Source organism: Nesoenas mayeri (assembly GCF_963082525.1).
Source record: "Nesoenas mayeri genome assembly, chromosome: 1".
Taxonomy (NCBI): domain Eukaryota; kingdom Metazoa; phylum Chordata; class Aves; order Columbiformes; family Columbidae; genus Nesoenas; species Nesoenas mayeri.
Window position 1 is genome coordinate 188,438,982 of NC_137541.1, and position 20,757 is coordinate 188,459,738.

Sequence of the window (20,757 nt, forward strand, 5' to 3'; positions counted from 1 at the left end):
CATGAAAATTCTACAGTCTTTCAGAAAGGAAACCAGCCTTGATTTAACAGCATCAAAATACAGAAAATATTACTCTCCCACTGGACTGTTCTTCAAAAAATTTTTAAATTTATATTTTACTTTCCCATTTGAATTAGCTGAGCTTCAGCTTTTACCCATTCGTCTTAGACTTTCTCTACTAAAGAGTGCTTTAGCAGACAATATCTTCCACTTTTGAAAGGACCTCCTCCATTTTCAAGTGACCTCTGAGGCTTCTGTCTTCTGATAACATAAGCAGATGAGCCCCTAACGCTATGTAAGGCTTTTTTTTTTTTTTTTTAATGCTTAAATGTTGCAGTTCTGCACATTCTCTCCACTTGTTCAGCACAGACTTTTAAACACAGAGACTGCACCAAAGAATTTTAATATTGGTACCTCAAATCCTCTAGATCAGTTTTATGCTTTGTTTTGTCAGGAGGGGAATTCTGTTTGAATACAGACAACTATAGGCAGAAAAGTCCTACTCATGAGTACAATGAGTCTTCAACTGGTATCTAAAACTCTTTGAATGATCATGCAAGTATCTGTATAAAGACCTTAGTATTTTGGCAAAACTTAATTTATTAGATAGTAGATAGTTAGATAGTAGATTTCGCCCCGTGCCCATTATATAAGCCCCTTGAATTTTCTGAAGTATTTTCAGAATGGCACAAAATAAAATTATATAGTAAATATTAAATTATTAACATGAAAATTATTCATCTCTGAAAAAAACTGCATTACCACATTAGGCCTAAGAAAACAAAAAAACCCAAACATTTCTCTGGGAACTGTCAGTTATTAGTTTTACTGACAAATGGATGAACATATGAATTCTACAGAAAGTTTTCTTAATCTTTCCAGAAAGAATTTGAGAAGTTAGGGCATGATTTCTCTTATTTACCTCTGCTTCACTCCAGATTATGTTAAAAATCTGAAGGCAGAATATGTAAAAATATTCTAAGATAAACACTTGGCTTTTTGATTCATCTTTACATTGTATTTGAATTATATATTCTATTAAATATATTAAATATTATACATTCTATTTGAGATTGAGAAGCAAGTATGACAGTACATTTACCTTCAAGTATCATAATGATAACCTTAAGTGGAAGATTTTTTCCTCTGAGCATATCAAAAACACTTTGGTTTTGACAAAAAATATAGCCCAAGTTAATAAAATTGCAGTTTGAAAGATCAGCAAGTGTGATATTTATGTGAAAAAGAAGCAATCTGGAGAGTGATGATAGTGGAACTACTTTTAAGATATTTTCTCACTTCACTGTCTTACCGTATCCCATTTCTCTGATCAAAGGCAGGTATCATGGATGCTGGGTGTTCGGACATCAGTGCCACTAGCAGCTGCAGTACATCATGAATATTTTCATCCTGTGTGACAAGCATCAATGTTATTCTACAAACTAACCTTGACAACAGGCTTCCCATAGAGCTGGTACAACTGGTTACAGTAAAAGATAGGTAATTACAAAAATGTACCTCATGCATCGTTAATAAGTAATTTAATATGCTCTGTAGTTCATCTTCTTTCACTCCTCGATCCTAAAAAAAAAAAAAAAAACAACAAAAAGGGGCATTACTCAGAGAAAACACATTCTTTAAGTTTGGTTCAACAAAAACCTGGACCAAGTCAAATAATCCTACAATTTTTTCCTATTTGAACTCAAAGAAAATTCTCTCTTTCACTTCATTGGCCATTCAAACCAACACGAAGTCAGCCCTCTATTCCTGCTAGGAGGGACTTTTACAGTGTGAGCCTCCAGATGCCATAAACTACTACCGCCACTCCTCCAGTCCCTGACTCAACCAGAAAAAAACAGGAGGTATAAGCCAGGCCAGAAAATACTGATTTTTAGTGTAGTCTTAAATAGCAGATTATACCTCAAAGACTAGTGTTCAACTGTAACAGAAAGAGTCCTAGATCTTTTCAACCAGTGGCAGGAAATAAAAACAAATGAAAAAACAACAACAACAACAACAACAAAACCCATCACACCCAAAAAAGCAACAAACAACAGCAATCAAACACACACACACAAAAAGGATAAAGCAATAACTGAATTTACAACTGCCATTACCTTTTTCGTTTGATCATGCAAGCATTTACTATCATATAAAAAAAAGCCCAGATTCCTGAAAGATTCTACAGTGTCATATACTATTTCTGCAAAGACATTTAATAAAATATATATGGCATAGTTTGATGAGGTAAATAAGAAATGTTGTATAGATCTACTACCTTTACATTGATTACGAGTATGTGCATAAGCATTAAAATTAAACAGAAACAGATACAATATCTGACAGGTATTACATATTTACTACTATGAAAAATCCTATTACATGCATGTAACAGATCTCAATGTTTTCCATCTGGAATTTTTACCTTCAATATAAGTTGTTTCAAAAACAGAAGCATAAATGCCCTTAGTGATATGATTTCTTTCTGTGAGGGCCGAGGACCATCTGGAAGAAGCAAAATATACCATATTTAAATATAAAATAATTCCTTTACTGACTGAAGCTTCTTAAGGAAATCACAGTTCCCATAACAGTTTTAGTATTCTATTCATTATATAAGAGTACATATTTGCAAATGATATCATTTATAACCTTTCAGAATCACATTTTACAATACCATTATATTTAAGTGGTTTCATTTTGAAAAAAATAAATCCATATATATTTATTTTTTTAAACAAAGACATAGCAAGATGAAAGGTAGTTAACAGGTCTAGACTCACACCAATTAAAGTATATGATCTGTAGGGGTCTTCATATAAGCTAGGAGTTTCCATTCCCACTATAAGCAACTACTCTGTCGATTAGATTTACTTAACCACCCTAACGTCAGTGCCAAATTCAAGATCAAAATTATTCTGTTGATTACACCAAGTTGAATTCCACTGAAAACACTGGGAATTTAAACAACTAGTAGAAGCAATACTGTGGACGTGTAAAAGGGTCTGAATCTCACCTAAAGTATGTGACAACAACTTGGAATAACAAAGTCAGTATGTTAAATACCATCTGAATGAAATCCAACAAAGGAAGGATTAATGAAATATTAGCAGTTGCATTTACCTGTAGTAGAAAGAAGCTGTTTAACCGAAGAGAAACTACCATCTGAATAAATATTAAATTTCAACCAGAAAAAAAACCAAAAATGTAATCCATAATAATTTAAACAGTTGTGCTTGAGGAAGTATATTAGGAAAACAGAAGTATCTAAAAAATTGTATATGAAACGGAGCTCAAATAACCATATGCGCTTGGACCTTGCTCTACTGTATTTTACATTGTCCCCTTTCATAAATAGTTCAGGTTGAACTGGAAATTCCTTTGTTAAGTTCCTACTTTTCAAACAATGTGTGTTGTAATCTTAAATTTTGCAGAGTGAAAATAAATTCATCAACCATTTCATCGTATGCTGATAAACATATGAAAGCTCAATAACATTCTGTGTTTCGGTATTATTTCCAATCCAGAAGAATGCAAGTTTTTAATGAAGATTTTTTTATAGTCTCCGGTGCCACTCTTAGAAGTGAAGAGCCCCTGCTCTGCACACAGCAATTCAAGACTGAACAAGGGCAAACCTGAAGGTGAGTTTTATTTGTTTGACTATCAGGAACAAAAAGAATGGTTAATCCTCTCAAGTTTTCCTTCCTGTTTCAGTGTGGAAACAGAACTGGGTACTTTTCAGAAAGACACAAATAAATCTCAACATCTCCCCACCATCACGTGTAAAAACAGTAAGGATACTGTTGTAAAAAAACCTATCATATAGGCTTTAAAGATAAAGGAACAGGTTTATATCCATACATTCTAATGGCACTATGAAACATCTATTTCCCATTGTAAAAACAGAAGTAAGTTGGATTCTTCTGGTACTAGCTGCAACTATATTAAATATTCCATGTGTTTTTATGGCAATGGTGTGCTTCTAGTCAACAGCTATTTTTTTCCCTAATTCAAATGCAGATTCAACTCTAACTGCATCACAGAAATCTGTTTCTTCGCACACTGTCTTTCCTCCTACACCATGACAATATCTGAAACTAGGCCTAAAAACTGAGATATTTTGTCTTTTCTGGAAGATTGTAATTATAGAAAGAAAAAACAGAACACTAGGACAATGGATTTTGATAACAGCAATTTTATGGAAGGATTAAAAAAGAGCTACCCTAAATTAACCAGGAACATGTTCAAAGATATCTGAGTTTAATATTTCTTATTCACATACCCACTAGTTTCTCTGGAGGTGTGCGAGAACCCTGAAAAGGGTTCTTCAACACGCAGAAGATACAAAAGGAGTTGTTGCTTGCAGGTTATATGTCAAGCAGGTGAAAAGATACTTTATCCTTCAGTCCTCCAGTACTACTCATTCCTTGTATTTCGATTGTGTCTTCAGGATTCATTGCATTAGAATCAGAAAAAGGGGACAGCCTCTGCCCAAAAGACTATCAATCTAAAAAAATTAAAAGAGGACCAGTAGTGCCCCGCCAAAAAAAAATAAAGGGCTGGAAAAACTAGAGGCTACATAATCAGTTGCTTGCTACAAATAGTAGACTGCAGCAACAGTAATGCAACAGTCGTCTGACACAGATTGAATGGAATTAATTTGGGAATGGTAAAACTACATAAAAAAGATTTTCCACTGTAACTGTTATGTCATCACACTTTTTTGCTTGATTACTGGTTGATGATTTACTTTAAAAAATGCATTATTGACCAAACAATGGTATAATTTATTCTATTATTTAAAAATAAATACCATACATACATATACTGAGGCAAAGAGAGACAAGTAAATCTTGTTTTTCAACTCAAACACTGAAACACTTTACTCTCTATTGATCTTTGCACCCATCACTGGATCTGGACAATTTGGTGTCACCACCACTCAGAAACAGATAAACTGCACTGCTAAAGACTAAAACCAAACCCAAATCAAATCAACAACAAAGACAATTCTTTTAAGGTCTGCTACAGCAGCTCTAAGTCTCTAGTATAAAAAAAAAGCAATGTTCTTGTTAATTGGCAATGAGATAGGATGCCTCCCCTATCCCACACCAAGATGAATCACAAAATCATTTCCTGCTTTTAGATTCTTTATGTATGTATTCATTGCAGATAGAACATGATTTGCATCAGATTTTTTTTAATATACACTCATAATGAGAGTTAGCCTGTTTCAACTGGAGAAAAATAAATGAAAAAATTTATCCAATTCATCCTTGCAGCACAAAGCAATTATAGGGGCATAAACCAGAACTAATTAAGAGGGAATAAGTAAACGCATTCACAAAGTACAATCAGTACTGGTGTCAAAAACTGATTGGGAGCTTTGAATAACAAAAATAGATATTTCTAATCCTGTCTTCATAAATAAAATGTGTTACCAGTTCTACAAGCGAGCAAATTCAACATTCTTCCACCTGGCTTTTTCATGTGTAAACAGCACAATTTTTCTGTTTCTTAAATTACTATAACATGATATGGAGAGTTGAATCTCATCTCCATAGATGCATAAATCACATCACATGTTGTGTGGATCACAAAAGGACCTACTTGCTGTTGCAAAGCTAATGAGCATTGAGTTCCATGTTAACATGGCCCTTGAAACAAGTCTGCAAAACTTTTTCTGTCCACAAGAACTAGTTACTTTCTCCTCATAATAATTTTCATAATTCCTACTTAATTAACTCATGTTCAAAAATGCTGGACGTCAAAAATGTTTTTGAAAACTATATGTAACAGGAATTAACTTGGACATTAACAACAATACATTCTTTAGCAGGAAGCAAGATCCCACTCATGAAGGTCTGTTTGGAGTAAGAGTTGGGAAGCAAACAGGAATCACTAGCAGACAAAAATAAATGCTTGGCCAACAGCTCAAGAATGAACTACATTACTCAGTAGGCTGGAACTTAAAATGCACATTTCTGTCATGCAACAATGAAGTCGCAAGTATATCATGGCAATGCTCTGTAATGAAGTCCAAAATTACAATTGAGGTTTAATACATTTCTGAGAGTTGTTAACAGTGAGTATTCCATGTTGTGTGGTGGGTTTTATTGTTTGGGTTTTTTTGGGGGGTTTTGTTGGTTTGTTGTTTTTTTTCTTTTCCCCCTCCACAACATTTAGTTATTTTTCTGTTATTGCCTTCATTTTATGCTTTCTCACTACTGTACCACTGCTGGTCCACCAGTATTTTCAGAGAATACCATGCAGTTGGCAAGTAATTCCGATGATGACTTATCAAGGTAGGGTTAATACAAAAATTAAAGTATCCAACAGTAGATAGCCAAAGATGAGATAAAGAAAAAATGTTTAAATTTTTCTCTGTTGCTTTGATATTAAAAATGTATGTGTTTTGCCCGTTCTGAAAGACACTCCCAGCTTAGCTTTTCCTTAAATATCAGTCTAGTATATAATTTGAAAAGACAAAACATCAAAGAAGAGCTAAGACCAGTAACATAGTACTAAGACATCTTTGGCACCTCGAAGTATTATCACTGAAATGCACCATCTACCATAGTAAGATAAAGAATTAAATCTCTCCCCACTTACCCTCTTATTCATTCCCAAAATCCACAAAGGGAAATAATTATGGAAAGAAGTAATACAATTTTAGCCAATTTTTACTCAATTGCCCGCTTCACTGTGCCTTTGATTGCTCCAAATGTTGGACAACCCTACAATCCTCTCCCACCTTCACATCTTATTGTCTATAGTTTAACACAATGTTAAAGTCATGCACGTGGCAAACCAAAAGAATAGCTATAACCATAGTTCAAGTGTAAAACTTAAAATATAATTAAGTTTAGAGATTCTTTCTTGTAGAAGTTGGTTTGACTTTTTCTGATCTTCCTGACCTGAAAATTGTTTCACAAGTTTACTTTTAGTATACTCTCAACAAAATGCAACTCACTTTAGTCCTGCCACCTAGTTTTAACTAAGAATTTAATTAATTAAAAAAACACCACAAACACACCACCAAAAAAAAAAAAAGTAAAACTCATAATTTTAAACAGAAAACTTGTCACCACTATGTAGATCTATATCTAAAACATTAAACCTACTAAAAATAATTGTAAAGCAAGCTGATAAGTACAAATTTTGAAAAAAATGTTTCTAGTACTTCAAAAGGAAACAAAACAATACAAATTTAGTATATTGAATCCAAGAAGAAATATCAGTTTGAAACAGGAAAACAATAATGAAAGAGAAGATACAAAATCAAATTTGAAATAAATATTTGAGCCTTTCAAATAATGCAAAACATTTACACCTTCTCTTTTATAAGCTGAATACCAGGAGAAGCAAGGGGAAAGTTCCATTTTTTAAGTAAATGGCATTAGACAAATGGGGAGCTTCAATATGGAGCCACTTTGGCTTTAAACAATGTATACTAAACTGTCGGTACAGAAAACTCACCCACTTTGTACTTCATTAAGACAGGGGAAAGCAATAAAACTTTGAAGCAGCATAACTGTCTGCAAGTAATAGTAAATCAAACAACTAATATTAAAAAGTGTTTCAATATCTCTGCAGAAAAAAAATGATATGCCTAAACCACAGGAAAGTGTCATACTACTAAAATGTCTAGATGAATAAGCTTACTTTCTAATATGACAGCAAATTATTTGAAGGCACTTTAACACATCCAGTCAAATTTTGGATATTGGCAAGATTTCCATTAAAGTCTTCTTCAGATCTGAAAAATCTGATGTCATGTTACCTTAGAGTTTCAGTTGCCTCTGATAAGGGAATATCAGATGCCATTTTCTTGCATTATGACATTTTTCTGTTTCTTACAGTAAAATTACCGCTCATTGACAATGGGTCCTGTTTTTTTTTCATTTTGAAATATCAAATACTACTTAAAATGCAGCAACTCTAACACTCACATAATTGTATTTTTACAGTGTGAGTTTCTTGCTTTTACAAATTTCTTCTTACACATTATTCCACATTTTTTCAAATGATAAAATTTTCAGCTATGTGTGGCAGTAGTGGCTGTAAGCAGGCTAATAAAAATCAACACGAAACCAAAACCCCGGAACAGTTAACTTTTGAAATATGAGGACTGGTGAAGTTATGAGTCGCTGAAAACAGAGATGGACAGAAAAAAAAAGCATTAAGCATATTAACTACAGCTCCTTATAGTTTTCTAAGACTGCAATCCTGAATCAGCCAGACCTACATACCACATCGGCAGACTGCACTTAATGTTAAAAGAAAGAGCATCTGATGAAGAAAAGTAATGTAATATCCAGGTGATTCAATATTTTGAAAAATTTTCAGGACTTCTGTCAATTGAAACTAATTAATGTGAATTTGACAAAAAACTTATATAAAATTAAGTTAATATGACATTAAATTTAGTAACCCATCACCTCAGCAATTATTGTATTTCCACAGTCATTTGCTTGCAAATCACCACAGTGATTACAGCTCTATTAGTCAGAAGCAGAAGCTCCCTGTGAAATAATAACAAAAAAAGTCCTAGTGCAGATTTGCATGGTGAAAATTCCACAGCTATGCTGGATTTGCATTGCTGTGCCAGTGATCTTGCTCCCTGGTAAGCTGACTTTAACTCAACACAGGAAAAGCCATTTTACAGACAGAAGAGTAGTACAAAGTACTTTCTTAGAGATGTATCAATTACATGGGACTAAGGAACAGGGAGGAAGGAAAAAGGTTGTAATTAACCTTTTTAAAAAATAAGGACCATTCAGAAACCTAACTAGAGCAAAAAAAAAAAAAAAGAGAAAATTCAGATATAGTGGATAACATATATTTGCAACATATGCATGGCCTCACAGTTTATTATCAGTAACTGTGATTTTTGTTGTCACGCTGCTACAGCAAACAACCAGTAATTTGCACTATCTGATTACTTTTCAGAGATCTACCTGTTTGCCTTTGTCAGAAAAAAAAAAAACCACAACATAATATTGTCTGGAATTGACATAAATGAGAAGTGAACGTACTATATCCTTAAAATAGGTAAGAATGAAAGAAAAGATAGGAAAGTAAAACAGCCATATGTATGCTAATTTAGAGTTAACTGATTCATCTCTCATTCCTAATTTTGTGTCCTTGTGTACTCCCATGCCTTCTGCTCAGATTTTGATGAATACATCATACACTTTTTTCTAGCTATTCAACTGGCATTACATATGCAAATACTCAAAAAAACACAGCTAACTGCAGAGGGGCAGATCTGGGCAAGATAAAAACAAGTCATACCTCCTGCAGAAAGAAATGTCATACTGTTTCTACGAAAGAACAAGCCTAGCCAGAGGCAAGTCTGTAATATGCAACACATTTTCAAAGTGGTGTTGGGTGCTAGTATCATGACACAAAAGTACAGGAATTCTTTAATTAAAAACAAACCAAGCAAACAAAAACAAAACCAACAAAAACTAACAACGACCAACCAATCCCCTCCCCCACCAACCCAGAAAGAATTACAGCAATAATAAGCAGACAAAATTATCAAACTTATGGTCTCAAACTAGTTGAGCAATTTTCCAGGTCTCTGTCTAGGTGTAAATAATATGGTTGACATTTGGAAAGTTTACTTCCCAACAACTGGTTATTCAACAGTCACAAATGCAATGCACATATTATAAGCTGATCAGCTGAGTTTTTAACATCCTGATTCCACCCTGAACGCAGGTATGGTCAGCTTGTCTGAGGGTAAAGCTGCAACTATGCAGCACAACCATGTAACCCCCAATGGAGTTGAGTTCTGAAAGCACGAAGCTGGATGAAGTCAGTCACAGGGTAGGATTCAGCTCAGTCTAACATCTACAGACATCTACAGTGAAGTTGCCAACACATAGGACTAACTTCTAACATTCCCCTGAAGTCAGTGAAGATCAAATCAATATAGCCAGTGGAGCTTAGTAAGCAACCATCTTTCCAACTAAATAGATCTCAAGGCTCTGTCAACTAGGGGTAGGACACAGCTTCCCAAACAGACTCATCACTGTAACTTGACATGCCATAGGTATCCAACATATCTACACAGAACAAGCAGATTTGACTAAAATGATGGCAGAAAACCATATTCAGGAAATTGATTCCTGCATTCCACTGCTTATAATCAGCAGACATCTAGCTCAGATGGAGACATATTCATTGTAGGTGCCAAAAATGAACTTAATTCCATTTTGGCAAAAGGAATCCAGAACCAGTGTAAGTAGAAAATATCCTTTTCCCTGACATTACAGTTAACCTGATATTACAAAACTTTTCCTTCAAATAAACAGTGAACGGAAACACAGTTTGCTTTTGTTGGGTATTTTTAAAGCAAATTTTAATAATTTTATGAAGAACATTGTTCATCTAACATTATAGCATGAAAGAGCTGTAAATCAGGTCTCAGCTCCAACAGCAGCTCTTTCTGTGAACCTCAACATGTTACAACTTCACCACCTATTAGGATAACTAATCTAGGATAAGAATTGTTCCTTCCATTTTAATTTATTAAAAGAAAATATTGAAGAAAACCCCTATGTATACAGCTCACTTACAATTGAAGAGTTATCCAATAACTTACATATGTCACATTGTTAAATATTTGGATATATGACAGCAGTAAAACATCCCTCAATTATTCAATTTCTCAGTATGACAGTAATAGTTACAGAATAAAGATAGTTAATAAGTTCCCCTGTATGAATTATTTTTTAAGAGACTTCCAGCCAAATCCTCACTGCTTTACACAAGTAGTCAGCTAACAGTAATGACATTACAGCTGCAGTGTATAGGATTAGAATGGTTTGATGTTCTGGTTAATACACATCTGTTACATGAAGTGTTTAGCCTGTATGTATTATTGTATTTTCTTGTTGCTGTCATTCAGTGCTTCCCGAGCTAAGCTAAATGCACGACTATAAGCAAAATTAAATCAATCTCTATTTTATAAGGGCAGAGAAAAAGATACTATTAAACTGGAAATATAGCTTCAGAAACCTCAGCAGTGAGAACTAGAAGCTTCCACTCTGTTTTCAAGGTCACTTAACATTAACAATCATTCAAACCCCACAAAGCTTTCCTTGGCATATGAAATCCACTTAACATTTCCTCTGTTACAGAAGAAAAAAGATAAGTGATTTTAATGTATTTCCTAAAGTATGCCCACATAAGTATATACTAAGCCAGTGAAGACCAGAGTTGGAATCTTCTGGGAATACAGATATATACATAGGGAACTATAAGAGGTGTATGATACACCAAAAGTATAATACTTGCATAGTCTTTCTACTGTTGACCACTTGTACTGATTATTGCCATTTACTTATGTTTTTGTCTACAGATCCAAGGAGCTTTCACACATTTATAAATCTTCCTATACAAGAAATGCTTGTATTTTCTTTCTAGTGGATTGCACTTACCTAATCCTTTAGGAGTAATGCCACTGCTATCAGCGGGATTAACCACCCAGTAGTAGTATTTCAGTGTGTGCATTAACTGTAGTACTGTTCCCACTCTGCGTATGGTGTTATAGATCGTAGCAGTTCCAATGAATTCAGCTGATAAGTAGGTATACAAAGAAAGTTGCACCTGAAAAATGAAAGAGTTATACACATAAATGGAATGTATGCATTAATATGCTTAATTTGCAGGTATTTTAAGATTTGCTTTGGATCTGGTATGAAAAAACTAAAAAATAATTACAAACAACTTTGGGCAGGTACTGGACTGACATCTGGAATGAGCTCCAGAGGTTCCTTCCAACCTAAATTTTCTGTGATTCTATGATTTATGTCACAATAAATGTACTGGTTTGTTTTCTATTTTGGCTTTTTAAACTACAAGTATATATTATCAGATTATAGAACAGAGTCACTTTTCACTTTGGTGCACTTTCCTCAACTGTGATTATTTAGGAAAACAACTACTTAATTATCACCAGAGATGAGTGATAACTTTTTCACAGTTTTTATCAAAGCAAAATACCTAATCTGAATTAAAAGGAAAGTTTATGCAAAAGTGTAAAAAAAAGAGGATATCTTACCTTTTGCTTAGAAACAAAATTACATACATATGCTTATTCTTTAGGAAAACAATAAAATAATGTAACACAGCCACTGAAAAAGCGACTGCATTTCTAGAAACAATGTTTTAATAGTATTAGCCAGTATCTTAGGCAAGAATGTAACTGCTTTTAGAAACCTATAAAAGACACTGGAGACAATATTTAAGTGGAATATAGACTTCATGATCTAAAAAACCACCCCACTTTGTTATTAACATATTTTAAAATAAAAAAGAATTAGAAACCTAAGTGCCATGGTATAAAAGAATACTTATAGGAGAGTGATAACATAATTCAAGCGCACAATTACCTTTGCAGGGGTGTGTATCCAGATAGCAGGATTAAACAGGATGTGATCACATAATTGCTTCAGTAGTGGTGCTCCATGAGACAATCCGTCCAAATATTTTGCAAACGACAAAAATTGTTCCAGAACCGCTCTGGTTATATGAACTCTAGATGACTGGAGAAAAATAATCAGAAAGAGCAAAGATAAAGAAAAACCTCCTTCCTTAATATACTTAGAGCAGAAATATGGTGTTATATTTTCACCAGGTTCATCTTTACTAAATACGTGCAATCTCATACGTTTTTATGTCATTGAATATGAATGGAAAGTAAGAATAAATATCAGCAACTTATACTGTCTAATAATAGCCATGGTCTTTATGATGGCTACCTTTAACAGGTTAAAAATATTCATCAATAATTGGGGTTATTTTTTGTTGTTGGTAGTCACTTTGTTGCTGTTTTGTGGTTTTTGTTGTTTATTTGTTTTGTAATAATCCAGCCAGGATTCTATATTTAACAGCACAGCGCCTTGCGAATGTAGTCTGAAGTCCTTAACTCTTCTTCAGTTAATTATGCATCTTACTGGAATTGGGTTTCTCAGTATGTAAACACACATCACTGGCAGACTTGCTTTTGTTTCTTAAACATAAGCAGGTATTTGAAGGATCTGGGTTACAGGTTTCCTTAAATTTCAAGAGAGTTCTTCAGTTTCTTAGCATATGTTATAAAATCACTGTTGATACCTGCTCCTTTGCAGTAATAGGGCATGTGGACCTTAATAAACTTCTTTATATGCTAAGTTAACAAAAGGAACTACCAAAAACAACCAATCAGCCAACAACAACAACAAAAACCCACAACATGAAACATCCTTCTCCTTGCTTTCTCTCAAATTGTTTCAATTACTTTTAATGCTGTAAGTACTGTTTGGGAACATGCAGACTTGTTATTTTTAGAGATGAAGTCCATTTGTCTATAAAAAAAGCTCAGCCTGGATGCTGAGTTTCCTCTAGTTTGTACATCACAACTCACAATAAATAGTCTGCAACTAATAAGAACAAAAATGTTATTTTGAAGTTAAGTCAGGGAAAAGAAAAAAAAAAAAGCTTTCTGATCACATGCAAATGAACAACAGATAATTTACAAATAATAAAATAGAGTCTGGCTAGGAAACAAAAGGATTTTTTCCCACCATGTGTGCTAACTGAAGATAAGCACATACTGAAAAAAATAAAATATATCCTTTTGAAAAACTGCAGCTAAGGAGAATATTGCATAAAGAAACCCCAGAAAAAAGCATATACTGTAAGAATTATGTTGTCACAGAAAGTAATCAAAATGCTTTAAATATTCACATACTCTGAGTTTAATGATTGTAGCAGGTGTTAACTGGAATAGTACGCAAACTTTTTTTTAACTTTAGTTTCATGTACAACAGTCTACATTGATGTGTTCAATGTCCATAAACCATAGTGCTCTACTCAAGAGAAAGGGACTTCATAAGTGCTCACTAGCCTGCCCATGTATAACTTACAGAACTGGAGCTAACAGCTTTGTAAATTCTTTCTGGTGATGTCACAAGAAAACGCACCATAAGAAAAAAATAAACCAAACCTTAGACTAATTCTTTGACTTTCCAAATCACACTTGCTTAGTACAAAAAACATAGAAGCACAGAAAATAATCTGCATTTAGGTATTACTTCAAGGAAGGTAGAGTCTTTCTACTTACATGAATGTATTTCCCTAGCTTTAAATAGCATAGGGAGCAGAATGAGACAAATTATTTGCCATTCTTGTTCAAAATTTAGTACATTTCTAAAGGTGAGATTGTTCAAATTTAATTTCACCATTGGACATCACATAGCTCTGATTATGACTTCTTCTAAATGATTGTTACACTTACTGCTTGCTAATGAAAAATACCGTAGCAGACATTCAAGCATGTCAGAGCCAGAAGATTATATCCAAAAATAAGAAAGTAAAGGGAATGCCCTTTGCAACTGTTTCTTTCAGAAATTAAATTATTTTACATTTTTCTTCTTCAAAACAGAGCAACTATTTCAAAAATTTCAGAATTGAGGCACAGAGGATTAACTTAATTTTTATTAATATACATAAAAAAAAAGAAATTTAAACCTAAATTACGATGTCTGTGATACCCTTGTAGTAATTGGAACCAAGAGAAATTTTTCTAAATGACAGTTTGGAGGAGAAAAAGCACAGAAAGATAAATGAAAATGCATTAAATTGATTCACAAACAGATCTACAGTAAAAGCATAAATTAGAAAAGTAGGGTCAACTCCAGAAAATTATTTGAATATTGGCATAGGAGAGGATTGAAAAGATGAAGAGACTCCTGTAGATGACTTACAAGTATTACAAATCAAAAATATCTTATATCACAAATATATTTTATTCCACCAGTCCTTTGAGCTAAGTAATCAAAAATACCACTATGACAGTAGAAATACTAAGAAGATAAAAAGCACCTCCAAACATACCTTTTCAAGGAGGTAGCCAATGACTAGAAAGCCTTTTCCACCAAGCATTTGTTCTTGCATGGCTACTGAACTCTTAAGAAGCTCAACCAAAAAAGCCAACAGGGTAGCACTGCATGTGAAAAACAAGCATTTTTTTCAGATTACAAATGCAGAAAAATCAATCTGTTACATTCCAAATATTCGCCAGCGATTAAGTGAACAGAAACAGGCTTAAAGTTGTGAGCAATTCCTTGAAAGAATACAAATCTCACTTTTCTACTGACAAATTTCTCCAATGATTGTTCACATATTACAACGGTAGGAGTGGAAGTTCATATTCAAATAAAAGTGGAAAAATAATTTTGTCAGCTCTTCATATTTGACCAGGACCATTCCAGGTTTTAAACTTCCAGTCCTGCAGCTTGCAGGTCTAGCCCAAGGTTTTGCAGTTGGAAGCGATAGGAGATGAGTGGGATCTAGCTGACAGTGCTAGAATGACTTAGGCAGGGGCTGTGTCAACCATTCTACCATCCAGACTAACTATGCTAAACAGCAAAATTTGCAGCCACTAGGTACATAATCATGCCACACTTTCAGTCCCTAGAGTCACTACTACCACAGCAATGAGGCATAAAATGGCTGAATATGCACACGTGCAATGATGCCCACCACAAACCACAGCAGAACAACAGCAAGGTAGAGAGTTTCCTTCATATTTTCTCCAGATCAAACACGAGAGTAATATCTAGGCCTGACCAAGTAATGGTGGAGCATCACTGAGAGACTCTAGAGGCTATAAGAAAATTGCCCAGCAGCCCATCCCAGTGGTGCTCAGTCCATATCTGCCAGTGAGGTGTTCAGAAAGCACAGGAAGGGGGGAAAAAAGTGTTCAGAAAAGTGTTCAGAAGATATACAAAAGACTTCAGGGGACAGACTTACCAAGACAATGAAACTATGTTATGAAAACCCAGAGTAGAAACTTATGACAGATCAATGCACCATGGGAGAAAAATACCAATTGACTCTGGGTAGTGAGAGGGAAACAAAAATGCATTCACCTGTTGCTGAAAAACCCAGAGGAAAGAGAGGAAATAATAATAAAAGAAAAAACAACAAAACAAAACCAAAAACAAACCCCAAAACAAGAAACACAACCCACAACCAACCACATATTTATGACAGAACACAAAAATTTAAAAGATTTTTCAAACATCTCAAAAAGGTAGATGACAGAATGCATTGTACTGCCTGCACAATGCATATATAAAGCCATTATCCCTTTTCTAAATATGAAATACGTTTAACAATTCCTAGCTGCACAGACGAATACCTGCAACCATGAAGGTTTTCACACAGGTGGTGTGCACAGGCAAGGGTGAAAACTGTGGCTTTTGTAAGTATGAAAAAGTGAATGAAAGGAAATGTCTAACCTGCATTTTATAATTTTCAACTTTACTTACGGTATCTGGTCAGCTAAAGGTTTTCTTGCTCTCCAAATACAATATTTTACTTTGAAATCAATGTTGAGATTGGCCAATCCAAGCCAGCACCAGAAAATAATCCATGTGCTGCAGAAAACAGGATTTACTCTATTTGGTGAGCAAGGCTGCCATGTGAAAAGCACCCAGTGCAGGAAAAGTACATGCTGTGAACATGAAATAGTGCCTTGTCTTGCTTAATTGTTGAATGGTCACAATAATCAGTCTAAAATAACATACAGAATGCTCCACCGAGTGTCAGCAGTAAAAGAACACAGATAACATCCATTTACAGTACTCCAAAGCTTTTATCAAAACAGCCTGTCAAGCTGTCACATCAATTCCAAAACGGGTTATATGCATCAATTTTTTCTTACCCTGCGTTAAAGTTTCTGTTGTATTTGTCATCCAAAATGAGATACTCATCATTTTTTCTACATGACAATTCATAAGAAGCTCATGTAAAGGGTTGAAGATTTATATTTAGAAACTACTTGTTTTCATTTTGTTTGGCTTTTTTTTTTTTTCTTAATTGGATAGGTCAAGGAAAAGTCCATATAGATAGTGCTTATTATCATCCTTTATGAGTAACCTTATGACTTAGGAGGACAACTCATTATGCATGAAGTCAAGAAACAGTATAAATCATTGCAGGATTAGGACCAGAATTACAATAATAAATACTATTAATATCATATTGAAAAGTAAAAAAATGTTATTAAAATGGTTTCAAAGATTGTTGCACCATGAACATGGCACCAGACTTAAGTTTAAAAGGTTCTACTTCCACTTCAAGTAATTTATCAAACTCTCTTTTCTTTGTATTTCAATTTATTTGTCCATTCTATGAACGTAGATGTAAACTCATGGGCTAGAGTTATTCTTATCTCTTGTTAATATAGTCTCTATACAACTGTTAGGAATTCTGATAGGACTCTGAATAAAAGTTATAAGACACTCTAACAATAAAGATTTTTCTCTAAGTCGACACAAAACACACCAGTCAACTCAGAATTAATGAGTGGCCAGTTAATATTTAACCACGACACAGACACAGAAACATACAAACTGGGTCTATACAAGAAAGACTGAATTAACAAAGTTTATTCATTCACATGCAGATGGAGCCCAAATATCACTTTTTCAATATTAACCATCTTCATGTAGGGTATGGCTGAACTGATAAATCCTACCTGCCCACACTAGCTCTGCAAAGAGCTACCTTAGCTGTCTCTGCAAAGTGATGCCAATGTTTCTAGTTGCAGGGAAATCTATTAATTCAGACAGTACTTTTGTGAATGAGCTATGCCTTTTCCTACATGCAAAATGGCTTTCAACATCTATCAAACCGGACACATAAAGACACCACAAGGCAAGTCTGCAGAGTCAGGTCTGCAAGCGGTAACTCTTGCTTTTAATCCTGCTGCATTATCCAGAATTGCCACTGTAAATAATAGAGTTGCCTGTATTATATCGTAATTCAAATCTTGGGATAGCACACGTGAATGCATCATTACACTTTACATCCTCAAGCACATAAAAAATTCCAAGTACCAGAAAAAGCAGCAGTTAAGGAGAACCACCTGGCAGTCACACAGAGATACAATGAATTTTGAGGTGTATAGTGTATAAGACAATTTTAGTGATGAAAATTAGCAGCATAATTAAATGTAACTAGCAGTTTGTCCACGTCTTTATGCAGGAAATGAATAATTAAAAATCTGTAATACTTTAACTGATAGAACTACAAAATCAAAATGGAAGTGTTTTTAAATTCTTACTGCATGTACAGATTTCCAGAAATCCCGCTTATACTTCTCTCAGATGAAACTTCTTTTTTGGAGGAGGAAGGAGAGAATGAGACTGTACTAAATAACAGCTGTTGCACAAAACATCGTTTTAACATGTTACCTGTCTTATACCCTTGATCCTAGAGAGCATTCAATCTGCCTGAAAAGACGCACCAGTTAACTATTTTCAGATAAGCTGAACCAACCTCTTTAAAACTTCTCTTTCTCCATATGTTCAGACTGACCTGAAACAAACATTTAAGAGTGTGTGTGTATATATATATATATATATAAAAAACATTACGTGTGTGTATATATATATACACGTATTTTATAAATATATATATATATAAAAACCTTACGTGTGCGTGTGTGTATATATACACACACATATATTTTACTTATATATATATATATATATGTATATATATACATATAAAACCATACTGATATAATGGCTCTTTTCTCCTCAATACTGCATTCTAAAGAATATAGTCTTCTAAAGAACTGACTGCCTAATTTAGAGGATTGTATCCAGAATAGTCAATTTATGGAGCCATGTTGGCAGCTGAATAAATTAAACCTGAATTTTTTAAATATAAACATTTTTATCAGCAGACCAAGGTTGCCCAAATTATACTTTTAAAAAGGTTGTTGTTTACACAAAGGAAATAATATTGATTAGAAGACTGTCTTCTAAAATGAACAATTTTTCAAACAGAATTTAACAAACTTAACAGTAACTAGAATGCATCGGATTGCTGCAGGGCTCACATTAAACTTGTAAAAAAAATATACTACAGTATTCACAAAAAACTATGTGTTCTGTGGATCATAGTCTTCAAAATTTAAAAAAATGACACTTCCTTCTTCATTAAAAAATAAGAACAATTACGTATATTAATAAATATTTTATTGCCACTGCCCGTTTATATTTATGGGAATTTTAAAGAACCTTTTCCTATTACACATAAAAGAAGCTTGCAGGCGAAATCCCAGGGTTATGAAGTCTCTATGCTATGACAATCATTGAACAAATAAGAGCCACCTTTATCAAATTCTAAATTGACTGGTACTTCCCGATAAGTGAATAATTATTATTGTTTTGTGGAGCTAAAATACAGGACAATTTAGATAATCTATTCTTATTAACTAAGATTTTATTACTTCACTTACAAATGAAGCATCCTATTAGGAACATAGTCATATACTCAAATGTAGATGACAAGGGCTTTGGAGGAATAAAAGAAACCCTAGACATCAGCCATTGCACCACTAGGATAAAAGTTAAATTACTCTTGGCTTTTCTGTGTGTTTTCTTTGTTTGTGGCTTTTTTGTGTTTATGTGGGGGTTTTTGTTTGGTTATTTTTGTTTTGTTTTTAAGAAATCACTCTACAGATCACTTTCTCTAGTCTACTCTTTCCCATGACAATTTTCTCTGAAAAATTTACCTTAATTACTTTAAGTTTCACCTTGGATTCTATATTATAAAGTTATCTGGATTGTGCTTTACAAAGGGCACCTTAATTAAAATAGACATGTAGCTCTAAAGATCTAAATATGTTGATTAATGACAGATGAAGAGGCTATGTAAAAGAGAATGATGCAGGTATTTGTTCTGTCTGATTATCTTTAGGGAGGATCCTTTATAAACTAACTCCATTTGTATTTCCAGCTCCTACAAAATAAGACAAAAGTATCATATGATTACACTCCATTATAGGCTGTTGAAATGATAACTTTCAAAAACTAATCTTAACATAAACAGCTAAAGAGGTATTAAGGAAAATCATATGCCAACAAATAATGTTTTATTTTTATACAACAACGACAAAAAAATCCTAAGGGACTTGCCCCTTAACTTCAATTCATAAAGCAAAACTGGCTGTATTGAGATAAATTATTACTCTTCATCTGCTGCCTGACCATTACATCTTATTGTTAGTAAACAGTTTTAATTTGTCTGATTCATTAAGCAATTTGTTACTTCCATCACAATATTTACTGAATATTTAGTAGTATGGACTTAGAAATCCTCAGGGAGAAGCATCAGCAATATGTTAGCAATGTATTTTGATACACAGCAGATGCAAGATGATCTCTACTTCCTCAGGAAGAAAACCAAAGCACAACAGGTAAGCAAGGATTTCAGAAACTGTTTTGACTTCACTTATAATACAAGTTGGGAATACAAAAAGAGATTTTCATCAAGGTATATTCACAGCTAAAGCATGAAATCAAATACTTGTGCATGTTTTAACATAGTCAATTGCTCTACTAATTACTCATATTCATTCATATTTATGCAGTCACGGCTACTAACGCCTGAGTGCTGCAAAGCCAAGAAGTGTTCCCTAATCATGCTAAAGGTAAGATAAACTCAGAGCAAAAGAGATGCAGGCAGATGATGTGGATGGAGAGGAAGTTCCCATGAGCTACAGCAGCTCTCTCAAGTGCTTCCTTAGCTTCCACTATCTTTTTTCTTTCTGTAGGCTTGTTGGAAAGAAAGAGGAAACTACTTCTTTCTTTTCCCTTTTCTACTTCTTTTTCATGTAACATAAGAGGACAATAAGAGAAGACTGCTAGATGTGTTTCATCCAGACTGATGGCACTAAAC

The 20,757-nt window shown here is 33.9% G+C and overlaps 1 protein-coding gene across 4 annotated transcripts in view; it reads right to left on the reverse strand.

Annotated features, from left to right (window-relative positions):
• NBEA (neurobeachin) overlaps window positions 1–20,757 on the reverse strand; it is a gene marked incomplete at both ends in the record, with an annotated part of 484,059 nt that overhangs the window by 335,732 nt on the left and 127,570 nt on the right. For all 4 annotated transcript variants that reach the window (XM_080363323.1, XM_080363325.1, XM_080363322.1 and 1 more), the window contains 6 exons: window positions 1,313–1,410; window positions 1,519–1,581; window positions 2,426–2,505; window positions 11,454–11,622; window positions 12,408–12,560; window positions 14,893–15,001. In XM_080363323.1, coding sequence (XP_080219449.1) covers window positions 1,313–1,410; window positions 1,519–1,581; window positions 2,426–2,505; window positions 11,454–11,622; window positions 12,408–12,560; window positions 14,893–15,001 — 672 coding nt within the window. The remainder of the gene's footprint in view (window positions 1–1,312; window positions 1,411–1,518; window positions 1,582–2,425; window positions 2,506–11,453; window positions 11,623–12,407; window positions 12,561–14,892; window positions 15,002–20,757) is intronic.